We start from the raw sequence: 18,879 nt of genomic DNA on the forward strand, positions 1-18,879 counted from the left end.
TGAGTATAGTCAACTCTTGACTTTGTTAGTTTAATAAACAAGTGGGATGCATAGATAATGTGACATTTACTCAGTGAAGGGTCTATAGTGTATAGTAGAGAAAAAGATAGTAGTGATAATATTGAATAGAGAGCAAAAATTTCTTCCCAGTAGTAAACTGACATACTCTGAATTGTTTTCAGACACAAGTTGACTTACCTGGAGCTCCCTTGAGCAGGAGTGGGGAGAGATGCCCATAAACTATATCTGTATCCTCCCTTAGAAAGTTGAGAGCTAAGATGTTACCCCCAAAAAAGACCCCTCTTGAAATAAAAATTAATATAGACTTACCTGTGATTAAATTAAACATGCCTTCTGGTTCATGAAGAACTAGATCTTCATGAAATGAAGATAGAATGACATACTACAGTGTTGAGCATGCAAAAGTAAAGGAGCCCGGATTTTACAAAATAGCCAAGAATACTAGGTGCTATTTTGTTTTTCAGTTTAGTCTGAAGTGTGAAACACACAGTTCTTAAAAAAAGCCCCACAGACTCTTGTCTTCATGCATGAGTCATAAACTGTAATCAGTACTCATTCCAGTTAGCTACCTCACTCCAACTCTTAACAGTTTACTGTTAATTTTCACTTTAAGCTTTCTTAACAGTGTGCAAAAAATGTTACCTTCTGAAGTTGGTAATCCACAAAATGGCTCAAAAGACATGTGACTAGTTATGTCTCTAAAAATAATTAATATAATAGGAAAACTGATGCTGGAAGAATTAAGAATACTTCTTCAAATCTGAGTGGCCGAAAGAAAGACAGGGAAGAAAGGTGTTTACATGCCCTGAAAGAACAACAACGCCTTCCTCTGTCCTCCTTTCTTCCCCTTTCAGACCCCTTTTTGGGGCAGAAAGGGGAAGAAATTCTGTTGTGCAATTCAGAACTGTGGAATATGCAGAGTTCCAACAGGGGTGAAGAGGAGTGGTTTTGTTTCCATCTCCTTTTGCTTACTGTAGCATTCTGGGTTGGTGTCTGGGGTTCTTGTTGGGGTTTTTTTGGTATTCCTCGCCTAAAAGACCTGAAACCAGCATGTAGTCTGGACTATGAGTCTTCTGCTTAAATTGCTGATTTGATCTAAAAACTCAGGGCCTTATTGGAAAGGATTTTGTTCATGGGGTAAATCTGGCCAGTGCAAAGCAGATGGGCAGTAGCAGGGAGAAGTGACTAGTCGGGTGCAGGGACAAAGCTAGGTAGCCCTATTTTAAAGGCCAGGGGTGTGTGGGGGTGTGGCAGGAATAAAGATCTGAGGTGCAGAGAAAGCAAATGACTTGTCCAGAGTTGCACAAGAAGTCTCAAGTCAAAGATAGCTACGTGGTCTAGCAGATAAACTTTTTTTTTCTTTCCCTCTCTTCTCTAGAAAGGCTATTTTCAGCTCTAGCAACTCACTGAGACCTTTGCAAAGATTATTATTAATTTTACATATGTGGTTTCTGTGAGATCATTGCAAAGTTGTGCACTTTTATTTCTTGGATGCACAATGGATTATTTTGTGTTTGTTTACATTTACTTTTCCTTGTCTTCATGGTCTAGCACTTCAACACTTTTGCTTTTGCAAAAACACAGGACTGCAGCTTCTTTCTTTGTAAAGTTCTTCCTGTTGGAAGGAACATTTCATTTCAGTTTTTAGTGGCTGGGCTTCATTGCCGGAAATGACTGTAGTGATTGAAGTTCCTCATAGTGTGAACACAAAATTGACTTGTAGCTTGGTGCGCTAAGGAAACACTTCATAATCTGTGGTGACTTTCTACTCTGGGAAATATGCAAAACCCCAGTACACATGAAAACACAGGCTTACAGTCCCAGCCACCTCCTGAGGAGCAGAATTATGGAGCTACTGCAGCACATGTGAGACACGGTCTGTTCGTGTCTGTGTCAAGGAATGGTCCAGCAAAGAGAAATTACCTGATAGCTGCTGTGCTGTGCTATGCAAATTTAATAAATTTCATGGATTGGTTCATTGTACCAGGTGAGAGCCTATTTTCTCCTTCTAAGGAAAAGGAAATTTAAGTTCTCAACAGCTCTACTTTGTAGTTACAAGTGTTTTCTAAAGTAAGGATATGCTTTATGTCTTTTTAATAGTTCTCTCATCTGCTTTAGCCTGTTGATCATACTCTTAATGGAACTTCCAATTACAAATCTTGAAAGACCAATAAATGATGTATTAGTTATTAGTGGTAGGTAGAATGCTGATAAAAATCACATCTGTTAAATGCTTAAGATTCATATTTTTAAATCTAAGTCTCTTATAAACAGACTTTAGCATGCAGAGCAACTAGTCTATTTTGTGTCTGAATTCTACAGAGATTTGACAAAGAAGCTTCCCTTTATTGTATACAGCAGCTTACCAGGCCTTATTTGGATCTAGGAGATTAGATATGGCATCCCTTTATCTGAAGAATAGTGATGCCATTCCCTCCATTAAAAGTACAAAGAATATGTTATCTTTGTGCAAGTTTGTTTAGGGGGAGGCTTAACTTCCTCATGGCCTGCCAGAAATTGTGTGATTTCTGCAATGTAGAGTGTAACATGATTGTGTAAAGAGAATGGAGACCCACTTCCATAAGCATTACCTACCAAATTTACAATTTATTTTCTAACAAATAATATCGTTCTTCCAAAATGTGATTTTTTTTTTTTTTAACCTAGCTGTGAACAGCAAAGCATTGCTTCTAGTAAACTGGTGGGAAATCTATGGTTTTTCCTGCTATGTACACTGTGATCTGTATAAATTCTTCTATTTAGCATCACTCCTAAGCATCTATCATGCTTCCAGGGATCTGATTTATAAATTAGGAGGAAACACTTGTTGTGAACTTGCTATATTTTACTTCTGAAGGGCCTGGAAATCATAAATGTTTTAAAACCTTGAAAAAAACCAAAGGATGGATTGTTACATTTGGAATTAATATCTAGTAATATATACAAACTAATTATTTTTACTACTTAGACCATTCAGAAATTTAAGACATTCGGTCAGTATCTTTAAAAATTGAGAGGCTAGTGAGTTTAAGAGTTTAAGCTTTTTTCTTTTGAATACTTCTTAACCACACATATAAGAGGGAAGGAAACAAGTAGGAGTGCATGCTGAATGATACTGCAAGACTGTTAGTGAAAAAACTTCAATGTGTGAGTTCTATTGCCAAGTAACTTTCCCTGGAGAAGGGCAGAGGACAGGAGAGGATGAAAGTATCTTCGAGCAAGAACTGGGATGCTAGGAGGGTATGCACTTAGAAGTATTAAGTGCAAGCAGTCATTGGGCTCATTCCAGGCTTTGAACTATCCTTTGGCTCCTGTGCATGCTAAGAGCTTAAAATTTTCAAAAAGGCCTGTGAAGTAAAGCTTGCCGCCTTGTTAACATGCTCAGTTTCTTGTGAGTGAGGTACCTTCAGGGACATGTAAGAATTCAAGAGCAGAGGTGGGGCTAGTGTCCAGGCCTTTGAAATATCAAACATCTACTTTCATTACAATATATGACTAAAACAGTTTTTAGTTAGCTCTAGGACCTCTTGGGCCATGGGGGAAATCTGTAAATGCAGTTTATTACCACAGCAATACACTGTTCATCTGCTAGAGTTCAGCTGCATTGCAGAATTCTTGCATCAGTACTTTTGAGTTTGTCTGTCCATATGTATGAACATACTGTTAAATATAAGTTAACAGGAAAGTGAAGAAGGAGAGGCTTCAGTATTTGTTTAAAAGTAAGCTGGTGGCAGTTATGAAGTTGTGATTTCTGGGCAGTTTTGCTAACAGGCTTTGACAAGAGTTTGCATCAATCTTCACACAGAAAACAAGCTCTTCCACTTAATTGTCTGCTGGAACTGAGTCTTCAGTTTGTTAAAAATGGTGATCATGCAGACTATATCCCCTCTCTGATCTGTTACTCTGTTCCAAGCTGTTCAGATCAATGCTTTGTAATTTGCCAATAACTGCTCAGGCCAGTTATTCCAGTTATGTGGTGGGGATAATATTTTAATGGTGCTCAGTGTGAAAGTTAGTTTGAGATGATGTTGTGGTTCAGTTCAAGTCTTGTGTTAGCTGTCATTTGTTCTAAATACTCTATTAGTCCAAAACTGAAGTGCCTATAATACAGTATTTCTGTGTGTTGATAGTCAGCTACCAGAAAGAACGGATGATTGATTGTCCTGTTTTAATGATGCAAAATGTTTGAATGAAGTCACTCACTTAAAATTCTATTAGGAAAACCCTAAATGCAGAATATGTTCAAGAGTAATTGAGAAACAGCTATAAATCCTCCGGTGCTACTGTTAGGCTAGACCTTGATCTACACTGACTTCAAGTCACATCAGTAAATGGTGAGGAGACTGCTTATGCTGCAGCCACAGGTACTGTGGGAGAGCATAGATTTACCATTAAGCTAGCTGGCTCAAGAATGCTTTTAAGTGGCCGCAGCAGCATAGTATATGGCATAACATGTAAAACACATGTAGGAGCAGAGTAGGTACCTCTTGCTAACCCTGAGCTCCATTCTGCTGCAGATCAGCTTCTGTGAACATAGCAGACAATTTACACCAAACTTCTTTTCTTAAGTGGTGGCTTCATTCTCTTAATAATGTTTTGATTTTGACTATTTTGGCAAAACTAAAGCTGCATGAACAGAAATTTCTTTTTTAATTGCTATCTTTCAATATCAAAGTAAAGGCATGCTTATTCAAAGCACTATCTTCTGCTTTTTTTTTTTTTTTTTTCAGGAATATAATGCAGAAATGCAAGATAGGTGAGATGGTAGATCTGCAGCCTTGGCGTGATGTAGAGATAAAAATGACCTTTTTGTCTCAACAGCATTCATACATCCATGAGGTGCCAGATCCATGGATCTTCCCTCAGTCTGTTGCTTGTGTGACTTTCTTCCACTCTTTTTGACAACTCTTCTAGCTTTTTTTCACAGATATTGAATGGTTAGAAATCGAGATGGAATTTCTGTCAGCCGTTTATCACAAATAGAAATGATCACTTTTGGTGAAGTTTGTCTGTCATTGTCACCACCAAAAAAGTTAATTTGTAATTCCACAGTTATCTATATCTCATCTGATCTCTGCAAAATTGTCATGGAAATACAAACAGAATTACACGATTGGAACCATGATCTGAATTACAGTAGTATTTCTCTAGCTATGGGCTGATTTAGCCACCATTGGCTAATGAAGACTGTAGCCATTTGCATCCTGAAAAATCCAACATGCACTAATTTGAATACTGTATATACTGAAAATATTAATAGTTTTTCTTAACAGAAGGAAATTCAATTCATCTTAATGTTTTAAGGTAATTAGGAAAATTTTAGGATTAGCTGTGTGAAGATAGCAGTCTCCTTGCTGCAAAACTTTGCTACTGTTTTGTTCCACATAGTGTCTATTAAACATTGAACTGTAAACTGTTTATGTGCTTATGTACTAATGGTGTAAAAGAAACAGAGCAGTTGTGATTGAAATAGCGGGTAAACTGACTCTTATAAGATCTATATAGTGGAAGATCATGAATTTTATCTATAGTGATAAGAATTTTTAATTCTCTGTGTATCTGTGCTTGTGGCAGAGTAATGGTTTATATGTAAACTAGCAAGCGAAATGTGCTGCAGTTCTTGCAAACCCTGTTCCTTGAAATAAATCTTTGAGTTGGCAAATGAATAGAATTACAAGGAATGAGCAGGGTACTTTGCCATCATTCAGTGTTTGACTCTGTTGCAGGGATCCTGTTGGATATACAGAAATACTTCAAGCTTAGTGATGGGGATACAGGTCTACTGCAAACAGGTAATAAAAACTCTTAAGTTCAGATAGCTTACTTTGCCTTGCATCTCTGTGGTCTGTTCCTAAAACACAGTCTAGTTACTTATTTCTTCTAGTTCCTACTCGTGGGGTATTGCTCACTTCCACTTGTGGGCAGGCTGACTATAATGCAAAACTGAAAGTCTCTGGTTCAGTGAAGGCTGGAGTTGAGTCCTTCAAAAATCTCACAGTATGTGAATCACAAAAGATGAAGGAATCTCAAGAAATACAGATCTTGAGCAATTCACACATGTTTTGTTTTTGTATAGGTTTTTTTGAATCTGCATTTATCTTCTAAATATCAGTCTACCTACTAGTTCTACAAACTCAGCCTGACTTTAACCTCTGCCCTAAAAAATAACTTGAGTTTGTCTGAGGGGTAAGGAGTACGTACAATAAAAATAATTTGACCAATATTGTTTTTGCTCCTTCTTGGATTTCCAGTCTTCATCTTGTGTTACATGCTCGCTGCCCCCATCTTTGGATACCTCGCTGACCGGTACAACAGGAAAATCATCCTTGGAGCTGGTATTTTCTTCTGGTCTGGTGTAACATTAGGCAGTTCATTCATCAGTGAATAGGTATGTTGCTTTTTTAGAAGGTACTATGAAAATAATCTGCATAAGTCTTGCAGGAGTTGATAGAGTCCTTCTCTGATCACATTTGCAAAAGCTGTCCGTGAGCACTCACCCCCAAGCCTGGACTAAATGCTTTGTGCAGTAATGCTTTATGGGATTGTGAAGTCCAGCCTAGGCAATGGAGAACCCAGACATTGCTGTTGCAATTGATGGGACCTTATTTCTGTGCGAAAAGTTTGTTGATTACGACCTTACAGTGCAGCAACTTGTTTGGCAAGCTTGTGGTCTAGTGACTGTATCCTGTAATTCCCTCTGGATGTCACTCTTACAAGTCAGTACAGTGCAGAAAGCACAGCAGTGTGATGCAAGGGAAGCAGGTGTGAGTAGAGGGAGTATGATATATGCAAAAGGCAGCTGAATTCTTATTTCCTCTGGCACATTTGATCCACTAAAATGCATCTCTCTAATAGTAAGCTTGCTTGCTTGCTTGCTTGCTTGCTTTCTTTCTTTCTTTCTTTCTTTCTTTCTTTCTTTCATGGGCTTTTTTGGACTATATATAATATGTCTTTTGCCTGCAGTATTACTGGATATTCTTTCTTTCACAAGGACTAGTTGGCATTGGCACAGCCAGTTATTCCACAATAGCACCTACCACCATTGCAGACCTGTTTGAGGAAGGAAAAAGGACCACAATGTTATCTGTCTTCTATATCTTCATTCCAGTGGGAAGGTTGGTTTGCTTGCTAGTAACTGACCAGCCTTTTGAAATTCTGTCTGACCATGCCTGCAATTCAATATACCCTGAGCCTTGATTAGATGGATTTTGATGTATATCTGCACTGGCTCTTGCAAAAGGATTTGTCACTTGCTTAGTGTGTTTAAATAGAGCTGGTAAGGTTTATTTCTGTATTTACTTTGAAGAAAAATTTTCTTTTTCTCCACCAACATTTTTTAGGGAAGATCTAAACTCTGAAAACCAGTAGGCTTTCAATAAAATATTGAATCAATTCTAAAATAAGTATGTGCATGGGAGTAAGTAATTTATTTCTGGGTTTTGGAAAACAAAAGCTTTCAGATGTTTGTTTACCTGGCAAATTTTTCAAGAACCGCCCATTAAATGTCTTCCAAGGAAGAACTGGAACTTCCCTCTCTTCTTTTAGTTAAATTGACATTGTGTCTGAAGAAGAGGTGGAGAAGGCTTTTTTAAGTGGTGTGGAGGCATACTCTTTATTAGAGCAGGCAGTCAAGGCTAACCCCAGAAGGCAGATTAAAACTAAAGGAATTCCTGCAGGCTTAATTCATGTGGCTAGCACAGAAAAGAGTAAATAATAAACTGCTTTATGGGCTGTTTGATCTGGGTTTGCAGTGCCATTCTACAGAATATGTATTCCGAGGGGAATCTGGGACATTTTTGCCACCATCTTAAGTCTGCTCTGAGGAGGTTAGACTCTTTTTAATACTGGCTGGCAAGTAGACTAGCATAGACCATGAGGATTGTTTCTGTTTATCCATTTTGAAAACTATGAGTGCTTCTCTGTGCTCTCCTTACCTGGCAAGACATGTCATTTCAGCCAGCAAGAATTCTTTGGTGCCTACTGATTATTCCTTTCTGTTGCCTACAGTGGTCTTGGTTATGTCCTAGCAGCCAGCATGGCAGAGGTCACAGGTGACTGGCACTGGGCATTCAGGGTGAGTTCTTCCTTTCTACTCATGGGGCTGAGCCATTCTCTGTAAAATCAGCATCATCACTGGGGTTTGGATTACTTGTACTCATTGTGTTAAAAGACGTGAGCAGTGGAAGGACTTTGTGCTGTCTGATGGTCAGGAACTTGGTGTTTAAGAGAGAGAACTCTTCCTGCAGGGCAAGCAGAACATTTATGCTCTTGCATAATGAAAGCAGGCATAGGTGAAATTGTACAGCAGCCAGGGCAGGTGCTGGTGTTCCTCTTACCTGAGGACACACTTGGAATGGTTATCAGTGCACCAGGACCTCCTCAAACAGAGGAAACTGAAGGTAAAATGATCATTACACTGGTAGCACCAGTATAATTCTTCAGGAAAATAGAGATACTGTTTTCTGAAATGCTGCTGGGAACAACTTCTATGATGTGAGGGTTTCAAGAAAAAACCCTCTTTTGTTCTGGTCATGTCATCATGATGTCTCTCCATGCTGAACACATACTGAACAGTGCTTTGGAAGTACTTTGTCAGGTCCTCCTAATTTATCTGTAAAATTAGTTAGCAAGTACAAGATGAGTAGGGAAGAATGTTTACTGGAATAACAGTCTGATGTTACTCAGATAACACTGATGCAGATTCTTGCATTTGTGGTCAGAGTACTACGGTACAGTTTTATTTCTTCATATGTTTTTCTCCAGAATCAGAGGGAGTGATCATATATCTCCGTGATGAGGAGGAAAGATCACTATAAATCACCAAAGTTACTCTTCTTCTTTACAAATATGACCTACAAACAGCAAGTTACGTCTATTTCTGAATATATCTGCTATTCTCTGAGATGCAATTCTAACAGTGAATTTGAATTGCTGTAGAGTTTTCACTATAAGAAAAAAAGCATCCTTGATCTAACCAGCCTTGTGTCTACAGATAACTCCTTGCATGGGAGGTCTAGCACTGGTTCTTCTGATCCTACTGGTCCCTCTCAGGGTCCAGAGAAGGACAGCAATACACAGAGCACTGAGCATCTCCGGCACAATACAAGTAGCCGCTGAGAAACCAGGTGTACAGAGAACTGCCAAGACTACTTGGTGTCAAGACGTCATATCACTTGTCAAGAAGTGAGTGATTTTAGCAACAGAGGTTCTCTCCATTGAGGAACGATCATTCCATTATTAGAAATATGACCATCAAATCCTGCTCTATGCAAGATGATTGAAATGCCATTAATAAAAATCTTTCTTCCACTCTTTTACAGGAAAGGTACACAAGAGATCAAAAATTTCTTTGCTTCTGCTATCCTCCCATTCTGAGGAGGGGGAAGGAGGCAAAGTTTTGATGGCAGTGTGATTCTATTTAAATCCAACTCTACTTTCTACTGTTTCCCCTTCTCTCTTGCTTTAACATATAGGGTAAGCTAGATTGGTAAAAGCGCATATTTTGCAGGTGTAACTTTACCTGTAATTCTTAGTGCCTGAGGAAGGTTGCATTAGTATGTCTCAGGCGGTCCTTATATGCTATTTGTGAGCCTGCTGTGCCTCATACAAGAGGTCAGAGCCTATAGGACCCCAATATGGTTTATAGAGTAATTGTACATGTGTTTTGACCAGCTAGTCTGTTGGCTGGCAGATGCTCCACACAAAAATTAAAGTCCACACCAGCTGACCTGCTGGACAAAGTAAAACGCTGCTCGGAGCAGGTTTCTCACGCCTTGTGACCGTGTGTTCCGTGAGCCCTTGCTAGGGGCAGGGAGGAAGAGATGGATCCGGTTTGAGAACAGCAGGTGCCGCTGTGCAGCTGTGCCAGAGCCGGCTCCGCACTGCCTGTGCCTGCAGGCTGCTGCCCCGGGGTCCCCAGCAAATGCTTTTGGTTTAAAGACTTGCTTTCCTGGGACCTTGTCTGTCTTTGGACTGTTCCTCTTCTAGAGGATCCAGCGTTTTCGAATTGGTGATTAGATTTGCATCCTGTTTGCATCCAGAATAGCAAGTACATTAGAGATCCAGTTTGTGGGATCACAATTTGTAGGCAGTACAGTCTGAAGTGAATCAAAAATGAACTTTCCTGAATCAAAAATTAACCTTTTGGACATTTCAACAACTAGACTATCATCAAAGTTGCTTTCCTACAAAGATGTTCCTTACAAACCTCCAGCAATTTTGTAAAAATAGATTTTGATTTTCTTTTTCTTTAGCAATTGATTTCCAAAGCATAAGAGCATACTGCCAAAAACCAGGTGGTTCCAATTTTAATCATGTCCAAGAGCCCGTTATCTTTAGAAGGTGAAGAATTAGGTTCATATCTTAACAAATCCTCTAGTCCGGTGGTCACCTGGTCATTTGCAGCACTTTTATTTAGTCTTAAGATTTCATACCTCCCTATTGACCTCACATGGGGCTTTCTGCTGAACTATTAGCTAGAGAGACTAGTAAAAAGTTAATTTTCTCATAGAATAGGGCAGGAAGGAGAAGAGATTTGGACAGTTTTGTCTGAAAACTCTCTGTGCAGACTGAGAGTCTATTTTTACTCAGGCAGAGTTAAGGAGTGCTTCAGCCACTGCATCTTAGCAGTTTGGAAGACCCAGATGTTACTCTCATTTATATTGGTTACACAAACAACTTAAAACCATCCTGAGGCATTTAAACTTGCACATATAACACTTTCATTTAGCTACTAAGCCATTAAATTCATTCCCACTGTCTATTGTTGTAGTTCTATCAAAAATTTCATAGCAATGGTTTTAGCAAAAGTTGGCAGCGAAATCTGCAAGAGACCAGGACTGGGATTTTACATGAAATCAGTAGGTCATACTCTTTGCTCTAATTAGTACTTTACTGTTGAAGTTAACAGATGAAGCCTCAACAAAATTCGTATCTTCAAGGGAGTGCATTTTGATTATAAGATGTCTGAATGAATTGTTTCATTATTGCTTGAAATCCTGGATATTGCAGGTAGGCTTTCCCTTTTTCCTCACACCCCATTCTTTCTAGCCTCTCTCATTTCTTTCTTTTGACTTTCAGTTGGAGTTTTGTCTGGTCCTCGCTTGGTCTGACTGCCATGGCCTCTGTTACTGGAGCCCTGGGGATGTGGGTACCGCTGTTTCTTTACAGGGCTCAGGTTGCCCAGGGCATTGTATCACCATGCCTCCAAGAATCATGCAATTCATCTAACAGGTGAGGTGTGCACGACTGTGGAAACACACTTGGAAACACTGCACAGTGCTAAATCGCAGTTTGTTTCCAAAGACAGAAGGCAGCATGTGACTGTGAACACTTCTTGTCAAGGCAATTGGGAGTGAATGTTAGACTAAATTGCTTCCAGGTATGCTGAGACATTCCTATTTATTTGTTTGTTTGTTTATAATCACTCGGTTAACTGGAAAGATGCTGCCAGCCCTATTGAAGTAAAGTGGAAAAAAGCAGTAACAGGAACACTTGCAGGGAAAGGAGCAGCTTTAGCAAGGAGACTTCAGTTGACAATCAACTGTGCACCCCAAGCTACTTAAATACCCTTCTAAGTATGTTTAGATCCTGTGTTTTGGTCACTTTCCTATTACCTCCTTGTTAGTCTGGTTTTAAAACTCATGCCATGTTGGCCAGGTGATTGTGACTCCCAGCATAAAGCAAGCTTGATGACTTTGATCTAGCATCATATCATTACATCAAAACAGGATAATTCAGTCTTGTGAGTAACTGCCAGCAGAGCTCTGCTTACAGAGGCTGTCCAGACCAGTAAAGAGTCATGAATAAGTATCAAAGGTTGGATGGGCAAAGGGAATTTACAACAGGAGAGGACTTCGAAGTAATCATAATACAACTTTTTGGAGATCACCTTCCCCCAGCTAGGAAGAGAATTTTTTTCTTTACAATGTGTTATGCAGAATAGAAAAATGTATTCTGTGTTCCCCTTGAGTCTTCACGGCTACTCTAAACAACAGTGAGCACTGGGACATTTCTCTTCTATGTACTGACTCCCTATGAGTAGCCTCCGTACAAGTGTCCCCACCTTTCTTCTGGAGGCATCCCAAATCGGGTTTCAATCTGCCTTCATGATGGATTTCCAAGAACCAACTGCTTATTACATTGTCTTTCCAGGTAAAGACAATTAAAGGGAAAAGCATTAATCATACCTTGAGTGTGTCCTTTGGTAACTGGGTCCTTTTGCTTTTCTGCAATAGAATAACCAAGTCAACTCAAAAGTGGTTTCCAAGTTGTAGTGTAACTGGATGGATTGAATAGGCATTCGCAAGTCCTTCAATGGGAAACGCTATCGTCTTTCCATGGACGCCACCATTGGCACATCACTTAATAACGAATAACGCTGAGGAAGGGAGTGAACTCAGGAGTCTGGCTCAGGGTAGGCAGAGAAGGGAAGCTGAACAGTTTAAACTGTTAACAGACACAGTTTAAATGCTTCCTTTATTAAGCTGAAGGTGTTAGCCTGTGTTTTGTTTTCTAATCCGATTTCTGAATTATTGTTCCACAGTAGTGTTGCTAGAGCAGACATGGTCTTCAGGGAAGTAAAATGGAGAACCTGATAGTTTAACTTCATGTACTGCTTCTTACAGGACGCTTTAAAAATAACCTTGGCATAAGCTAGTGCCAGAAGCAGCATAAGGCTGGTTTTAGACTGTTATTCCATGGGGATGTAAAGAAACATAATATAAACAACGATGTCAGACCTGTAGCTGGTGGTGCTGGAAGAATTGAGCTGCACATTCCCAGACCTGCCCAGGGCTACTTTAAGGACATTTTCCCCTCTGGCTGTTCAGCAGTTGCAGGCTTTGTTTAAGGATCAGGGCTGTGTCACTTAGACTCCCTGGAAACACAAATTCAAATGGCACAACAGCTGACTCAGGTCTCAATCCTTTCAAGGTAGATAAATAGGCAGTGTGAAGTTTTTATGCAGGTCTTTGTGCAGACACTTCTGAACAGATCAGACAGATAAGTGAGCATTCTCAGACCCTAAAAGATCCCATAGGAGCCTTTCCCCAGAACTAGGCTTCTGTACTTTCCTACTCCCTGTCAACTGAATGGTGCTGTTCCCGTTTCTTCCAGCTGTAGGTTTATTTCAACTGCAGTTTACAACCCATGAATCTTCTAAACACAATTCCATCAATGCTTTGATCAGCTAATGCCACCTTGGAACTTGCATCTCCTGGACATATCTCTAAGATAGTTATTCTGCCTGGTGACAATCTATATTGTCACTATCAAGCTATAGTGAGTGATGGATCAGAATCCTGAAGAACTTACAGGGAGAGTACAAATATCTTGTATAGAAATACTTTTATTTTTTTTCTTGTAGGATTATTGAGTTCTTCCTAATCAGCCAGAAAGAAATTTAAAAGTAGATGCACTGTAGTTTAAAGGAATAGATCATATCCTCACTGGTTGCTTTGCAGTCAGAGAAAGCTTAGCAATATGCACAGAACTTACCATGTAGCACTTTTTGAAATATTTAGAAGCACTGTGCTCAGAACACAATGCTCTTGTCCCCATTTGCCTTGGGAGAATTATGATGCATTAAACAATCAGTGGCACCACTGGTCTTGTTGCAAGAGAATGGCTTTGTCATTGGGCTCCCATCTGGGACAGAGAGAAAAGCATATATGGAAGTCCCCTTGGAAGCTGAATGTTCTAAGCTATTCAAACACATACTTTTAAAACATGAACTTGTCATTCCTGGAGAACACATTTGCATTTGCAGACACAGAAAGCTGAGTGGCATTTGAAATTCTGTGTTCAGAAAATACTACACGGACCTCCCACTAGTTAACTATTCAGTATTCTTTGAACTCTTTTGGGAAGTGGTAGATGTTTCCCGTAGTCAGAGAAGTGACTAATCTCAGCTGTGCTAACTAGAGGGTTATAATTTAGATGTATATAATTCCATGTGATAGGATCTCTTCCAAGACAGCAGATTGTGATACAGAGTTATTCCATCTGTGTTTTAGGGATGACTGAGTAGATTGGTTCACAGGGTAACCGAGAAGACTGTGTCTCCTGTAAATCACTGGATGCCCAAGCCAGGTCATACTGAGAAGAGGCCTCCTTGAGCCTGGGTGCATAATACCTGCTCTGCAAAAGGGAAAATATCTGCTCCACAGGATAGAGCTTCAGTTGCAGAGACATAGCTTCAATTGAGGCTTGGGATTAAATCCATTTAGAAGGAGTGGGAGGGTTAGATCAAGTGGAATAAAATTCAAGTTTCCCCTTAAATATTCCTCTGAAACTAAAGGTATATGCTAACACCATTTTTTTCCCACAGTATAGTCTTACTATGCTCAACTGAATCCTTTGCTTTGTCACCAGCCTAATATTTGGAGGCATTACCATTGGGACAGGAATCTTGGGTGTCCTTGTTGGGGCAGAAGCTGCAAGAAGATTAAGGAAGATAAACAATAAAGTTGATCCTCTGATCTGTGCCACAAGCATGTTCGTTTCTGCTCTGTGCCTCTACATAGCTCTGATGGTGGCCCAGATGAGCATCCTTTCCACTTTTTTAAGTGCCAATCTATCTAGCATTAGCAAAATATCTTCTGGGATCCTGGGGAGAAAGGGGAAGGGGAGACATAAGGCGCTATGTTGAGCCCTTGCTCGGCTAGGCGAGCCCGCAGCCCCAATGTGAGTGGGGCTGTGCGAGGGCCGCTGAGGGAAGTTTCAGGCCAGGCAGCCCTTTTGGGGCTGGCACCTTTGGCCTGGGAGCAGGGGCTCGACGTTTACACTTTTCAGCATGAACACTGATGTTGTTCAAGAGTGACGTAAGGCGCTATGTTGAGCCCTTGTGCAGCTAGGCGAGCCCGCAGCCCCAATGTGAGTGGGGCTGTGCGAGGGCCGCTGAGGGAGGTTTCAGGCCAGGCAGCCCTTTTGGGGCTGGCACCTTTGGCCTGGGAGTAAGGGGCTGGACGTTTAAAGTTGTGAGGCTGGACGCTGATTTTGGTTGAGAGTGACGTAAGGCGCTATGTTGAGCCTGCTCCTGCCTGCATGCTGGGCATAGACCTGGGCACAACATCGGTTAAGATAGCCCTGTTGGTAGAGGCAGAGCAAGGGTGGGTGGTGGCAGAGAGCCGCTCCAGGGAGACGCAGGCACACACCAGTAGCCTGGAAGCTGGACCGCGGGTAAAGGTGGCAAATAGCATTGCTGGCAATTTCAGGATACTGGCCTTGGCCTGTAGCGGTCGCGTTGTTTTGCTACGTTGTGCAGACTTCAGTGGCTTTCCTGGATTGCTTTTGTGCCTAGATTGACAGATGGTTGCTGTGTGTGTCTGGGTGTCTGAAAGTAGAATTAAAATGCTCTCTGTTTACTGTTCAAGGAAGTCAAGTACAGCTGCTTGATTTAAGAAAGACTTAAAGTTGCACAAGACAATCTAAAACTATTCTTTCATGAACTATCACCTTGTCTTCTACACTACCAGTCAGGTAACAGCAACCATTTGCCATCTGGAAGGGTATTTTGTAATGTGAGATGGAATCATAACTGGAAATTCCCTGTGGAAATAACCAGGAACATGTACTCCTGTTAAAGATCTTTACGTTCATTGTGTTGGTCAGTGTAAGAAAGGATGAGTCAGAGTCATAAAAAATATTTATCAACATTCCTCTGGCCTAGTATTGTAACAAGTCCAGGGGCTAATTTCTGAGCAAAGATACCAAACAGGCCAGCCCTCTCTACAGTCATGTTTATGCAGCCAAAAGTATGTATGCACAGATTAGTTTACATCTATATGTAGATTATATTTGAATACTTTTGCTTATAGTCTTCATACTGGTGTGTCAAAAAGTAATCTGAATCTTCAAAAGCATGAAAGCTGGAATACAGGTTCTCTTGTGGCACGTTGTGGTCAGTTTGCCGAGTAGGTCAGTTTGCTGGGTAGTTCTAGCAGTAGTGTCCAGAAACGAAGTATCAGCATCATCAAAATCAACAGTGACTAGATACGGAGAAGCTTTAGGAAGATGTAAGGGAGACTGCATGCTAGTCAGAACACACAGATAATCCTCTTTGTGAGGAAAAAGAGCAATATATAAGGTGAACTGATTAAAGCATGTAATGAGTGTTAATGCATTTTTTAAAAAGATCTATTTCAGTATGGTAACTCAGGAAATTAAGAATTATTTGGCTTTCAGTTTAAGAGGCTGTTATCTCATTCTCAGCTTGCTAGTATTGGGGTTTAGGTTTTGTGGTTTTGTGGGTTTCTCTGCATTCTTTTTTTTTTCTTTTCAATTTAGTAGTGAATGTTATTCTAATACATGCCATTAAGCTAAATGAATTCTGTTCTTCACTTCTGACTAGAGTAGCCTTGTTTAATAAATACACTGAGTGAATCCTAATGGTTTCATGCTCAGAATAATGCTTTATGATTGCAGGGAATGGAGCAGAATGTCCGGAGAACAATAAGAGCATTGAATGAATGCCTTGCTACTCTACCCCAGCAGCAGCTTCAGAGTCACTCACATTGGCATTTCAGGACAAATGCATGGGATCGTATTTTGGAAAAAAGATAAAGGTAACATTAATTCTGTGGCATTCCTGTTCAGACTATTATGATGCAGAAAATAAATTTTTAACACTGAAGTGATCGGTAGGAAACTGCTGCATGTTCACTTTGGTCTTCTGTAAAACAGAATTAACAGAAGATCTTCTGAGGGGATTTTGCTTTAATACTGGAATTTCAGCTACTGACTATATTTAACCATGTTGTTTACACAGATTAGTCAAAGGATTTAGTCCTATGAGATCCCTGCAGAGTCAGCATAATTATTAATATGAAGGAGGAATAACATATTTGTGGCTTGCTAATTGCTTGTCCATCATATGCTATCTGCTGCCAGTTGAAAGAACTTCTACATCATGTGAATGACTTCGGCGGGGGGGGGGAGAATATTATTCACCTCATAAAACACTTAACTAGCTGTTGCCCAGTATCTCAATACCTTCTAATGATTCTACAGTAGCAGTATTAACAGTTCTGTGTCTGCCTTGAAAAATAACTTATGTTTGATCTCTATGTTAGAATGTGCATAGCAGTAGCTATCCAACAGTGAATATCACTATGCTATTTTGAAATACTGTTTGAAAGTACAGTAGGAGAAAAACTGAAGTTCAGTAAACGATGTTTTCAGTCCTTTCCCTTCCCTGCCCCCCCCGCTCATATCTCAAGGCATGGGGTTTTTTTCTAGGAAGTCGTAGACTGTCATGTTGCATTTGTGTTGCTTCTTACGCTTCTGTTAGTAGGAGTTTAAAAAGTATTACGATCATGATTCTGAATACTCAGCTGCTTGTAGAATGAAGGGCCAAGATCTCAGAAACAAAATCAACACAGTGAGGTAGTCACATGAGGTTGATTGTGCAAATACTCAAATAATCTTTGTGACAGCAAGATGTTTGAAAAATTCAGGCCTTAAATTGTCAGCCCTGTGAGACAGGAATGGTTTATCTTCTTGGCTAACATCCTATAAACCTGCTGAAATCTAAGGCTTTCAGAATGTGGTTCTATGTCTTCTTTCTCTTTACCTTATGATGTGCACATCTGAACAATTATACAAGTCTTGTAATGAGTTATGCAAATTAAGCAAAGATTTATTGTAAACCACAGAATAGATTTCCCAACAGTGCTGGTCACTGCCTGTCAGAAGTTGTCAGGATCTTAATTGCTTTAAGAGACACTATGCTATTCATTACTGGCTGCAATTTTATGTTAAATACTAAAATGATTAGAAAGAAAGAAATCCAAAGGCTGATATACTGAAGGAGCTGTTGCTTGCTTTCCAGCTGTCCCAAGGGCTGCATAACAAAACCTCATGGGTTCATGCTAGACATAGATTCTTATGTCATATTGGTTAATATTTTATTTCCTAAAGCCACTTGCCACTTTTGTTTCATTTCTATCAAGTGTAAGAAGGTGTTTGCTCTCATTTGTTTTGAGTAGACTAAGTAAATCCGTGCACTTTGGGACACAAATTGTATTTCTAATAGCATCCTTTAGGGTTAGATTTATGGCTAATAATATTTCTTAGAATCCATTTAAAACTAGAAAAGCAAACCAATTGGAAATTCAGTTCAAACAGACTTGATACAACGGGGAATTAAGGGAACAAGAAAAAGTATGTGTTTGCTTTGCATGTTTCACACAGTACTTCCCAGCTTTCATGGTTGCTTTTTACTGTGTGAGTGTAACTTCAAACCCCTGTATCCAGCCCAAGACAGACTCTTTTAGCCATATTTGTGCTAGTCAGTTCAGCAGCCAGGTCTCTTCTCTGACCTGCATCACAGCACAGCTCGAAACTCTGCTCCTGTCCCAGCCAAAAACCTAAAGGTTGCCTCAGTTGCAGAGCCAGCTGGAGACAGTGTGTATCCCCACATTGTGGCCAGGCATCACCTGGGAGAGCAGTAGTTGTCAGAGGCCAAAGCTGTGCCAGCAAAACCTGCCAGCAAACATCACATGCCAGTGCTTGAGCTCAGCCTCTGCTTAGTTTGCTGCTCTGACAGGACCATATGCTGCCTTTGCAGGACTGCTTGTGGTGAGCATGTCAGGGCAGGAAGCAGCACACTGGACTGGAGCAATAGCAGACATTGCTGAGAAGGCTTCCTGCAACTCTGAGAAGTTGCTGTAATTTATTGAGGCCTTCACATGAAAGAATGTGAATGTTTCGTCAAAGGTGTAGTGTTCTCTGTTCAAAAGGAACATGCTGGACTGGTAAAACTGAATTAAACCCTATTCTACCTTTGGTGAAGCTTTGTTGCGTAGCATGGGGGACGAATGCTCTTTGGTACTTTGCAGTCCATTGCTTAATTCATAT

At 40.2% G+C, this 18,879-nt stretch overlaps 1 protein-coding gene across 1 annotated transcript; it reads left to right on the plus strand.

The window, feature by feature from the left end:
- Positions 1-1,764: 1,764 nt before the first annotated feature.
- Positions 1,765-14,690, plus strand: SPNS3 (SPNS lysolipid transporter 3, sphingosine-1-phosphate (putative)). The gene is given in 8 exon segments (XM_054847449.1): positions 1,765-2,008; positions 5,748-5,813; positions 6,273-6,409; positions 6,985-7,136; positions 8,029-8,095; positions 9,014-9,204; positions 11,101-11,253; positions 14,395-14,690. Coding segments are annotated over 8 exon segments (1,251 nt in total). The 5' UTR covers positions 1,765-1,800; the 3' UTR covers positions 14,672-14,690.
- Positions 14,691-18,879: the final 4,189 nt, after the last annotated feature.

The sequence above is a fragment of the Grus americana genome, chromosome 19 (genome assembly GCF_028858705.1).
Source record: "Grus americana isolate bGruAme1 chromosome 19, bGruAme1.mat, whole genome shotgun sequence".
Taxonomy (NCBI): Eukaryota; Metazoa; Chordata; class Aves; order Gruiformes; family Gruidae; genus Grus; species Grus americana.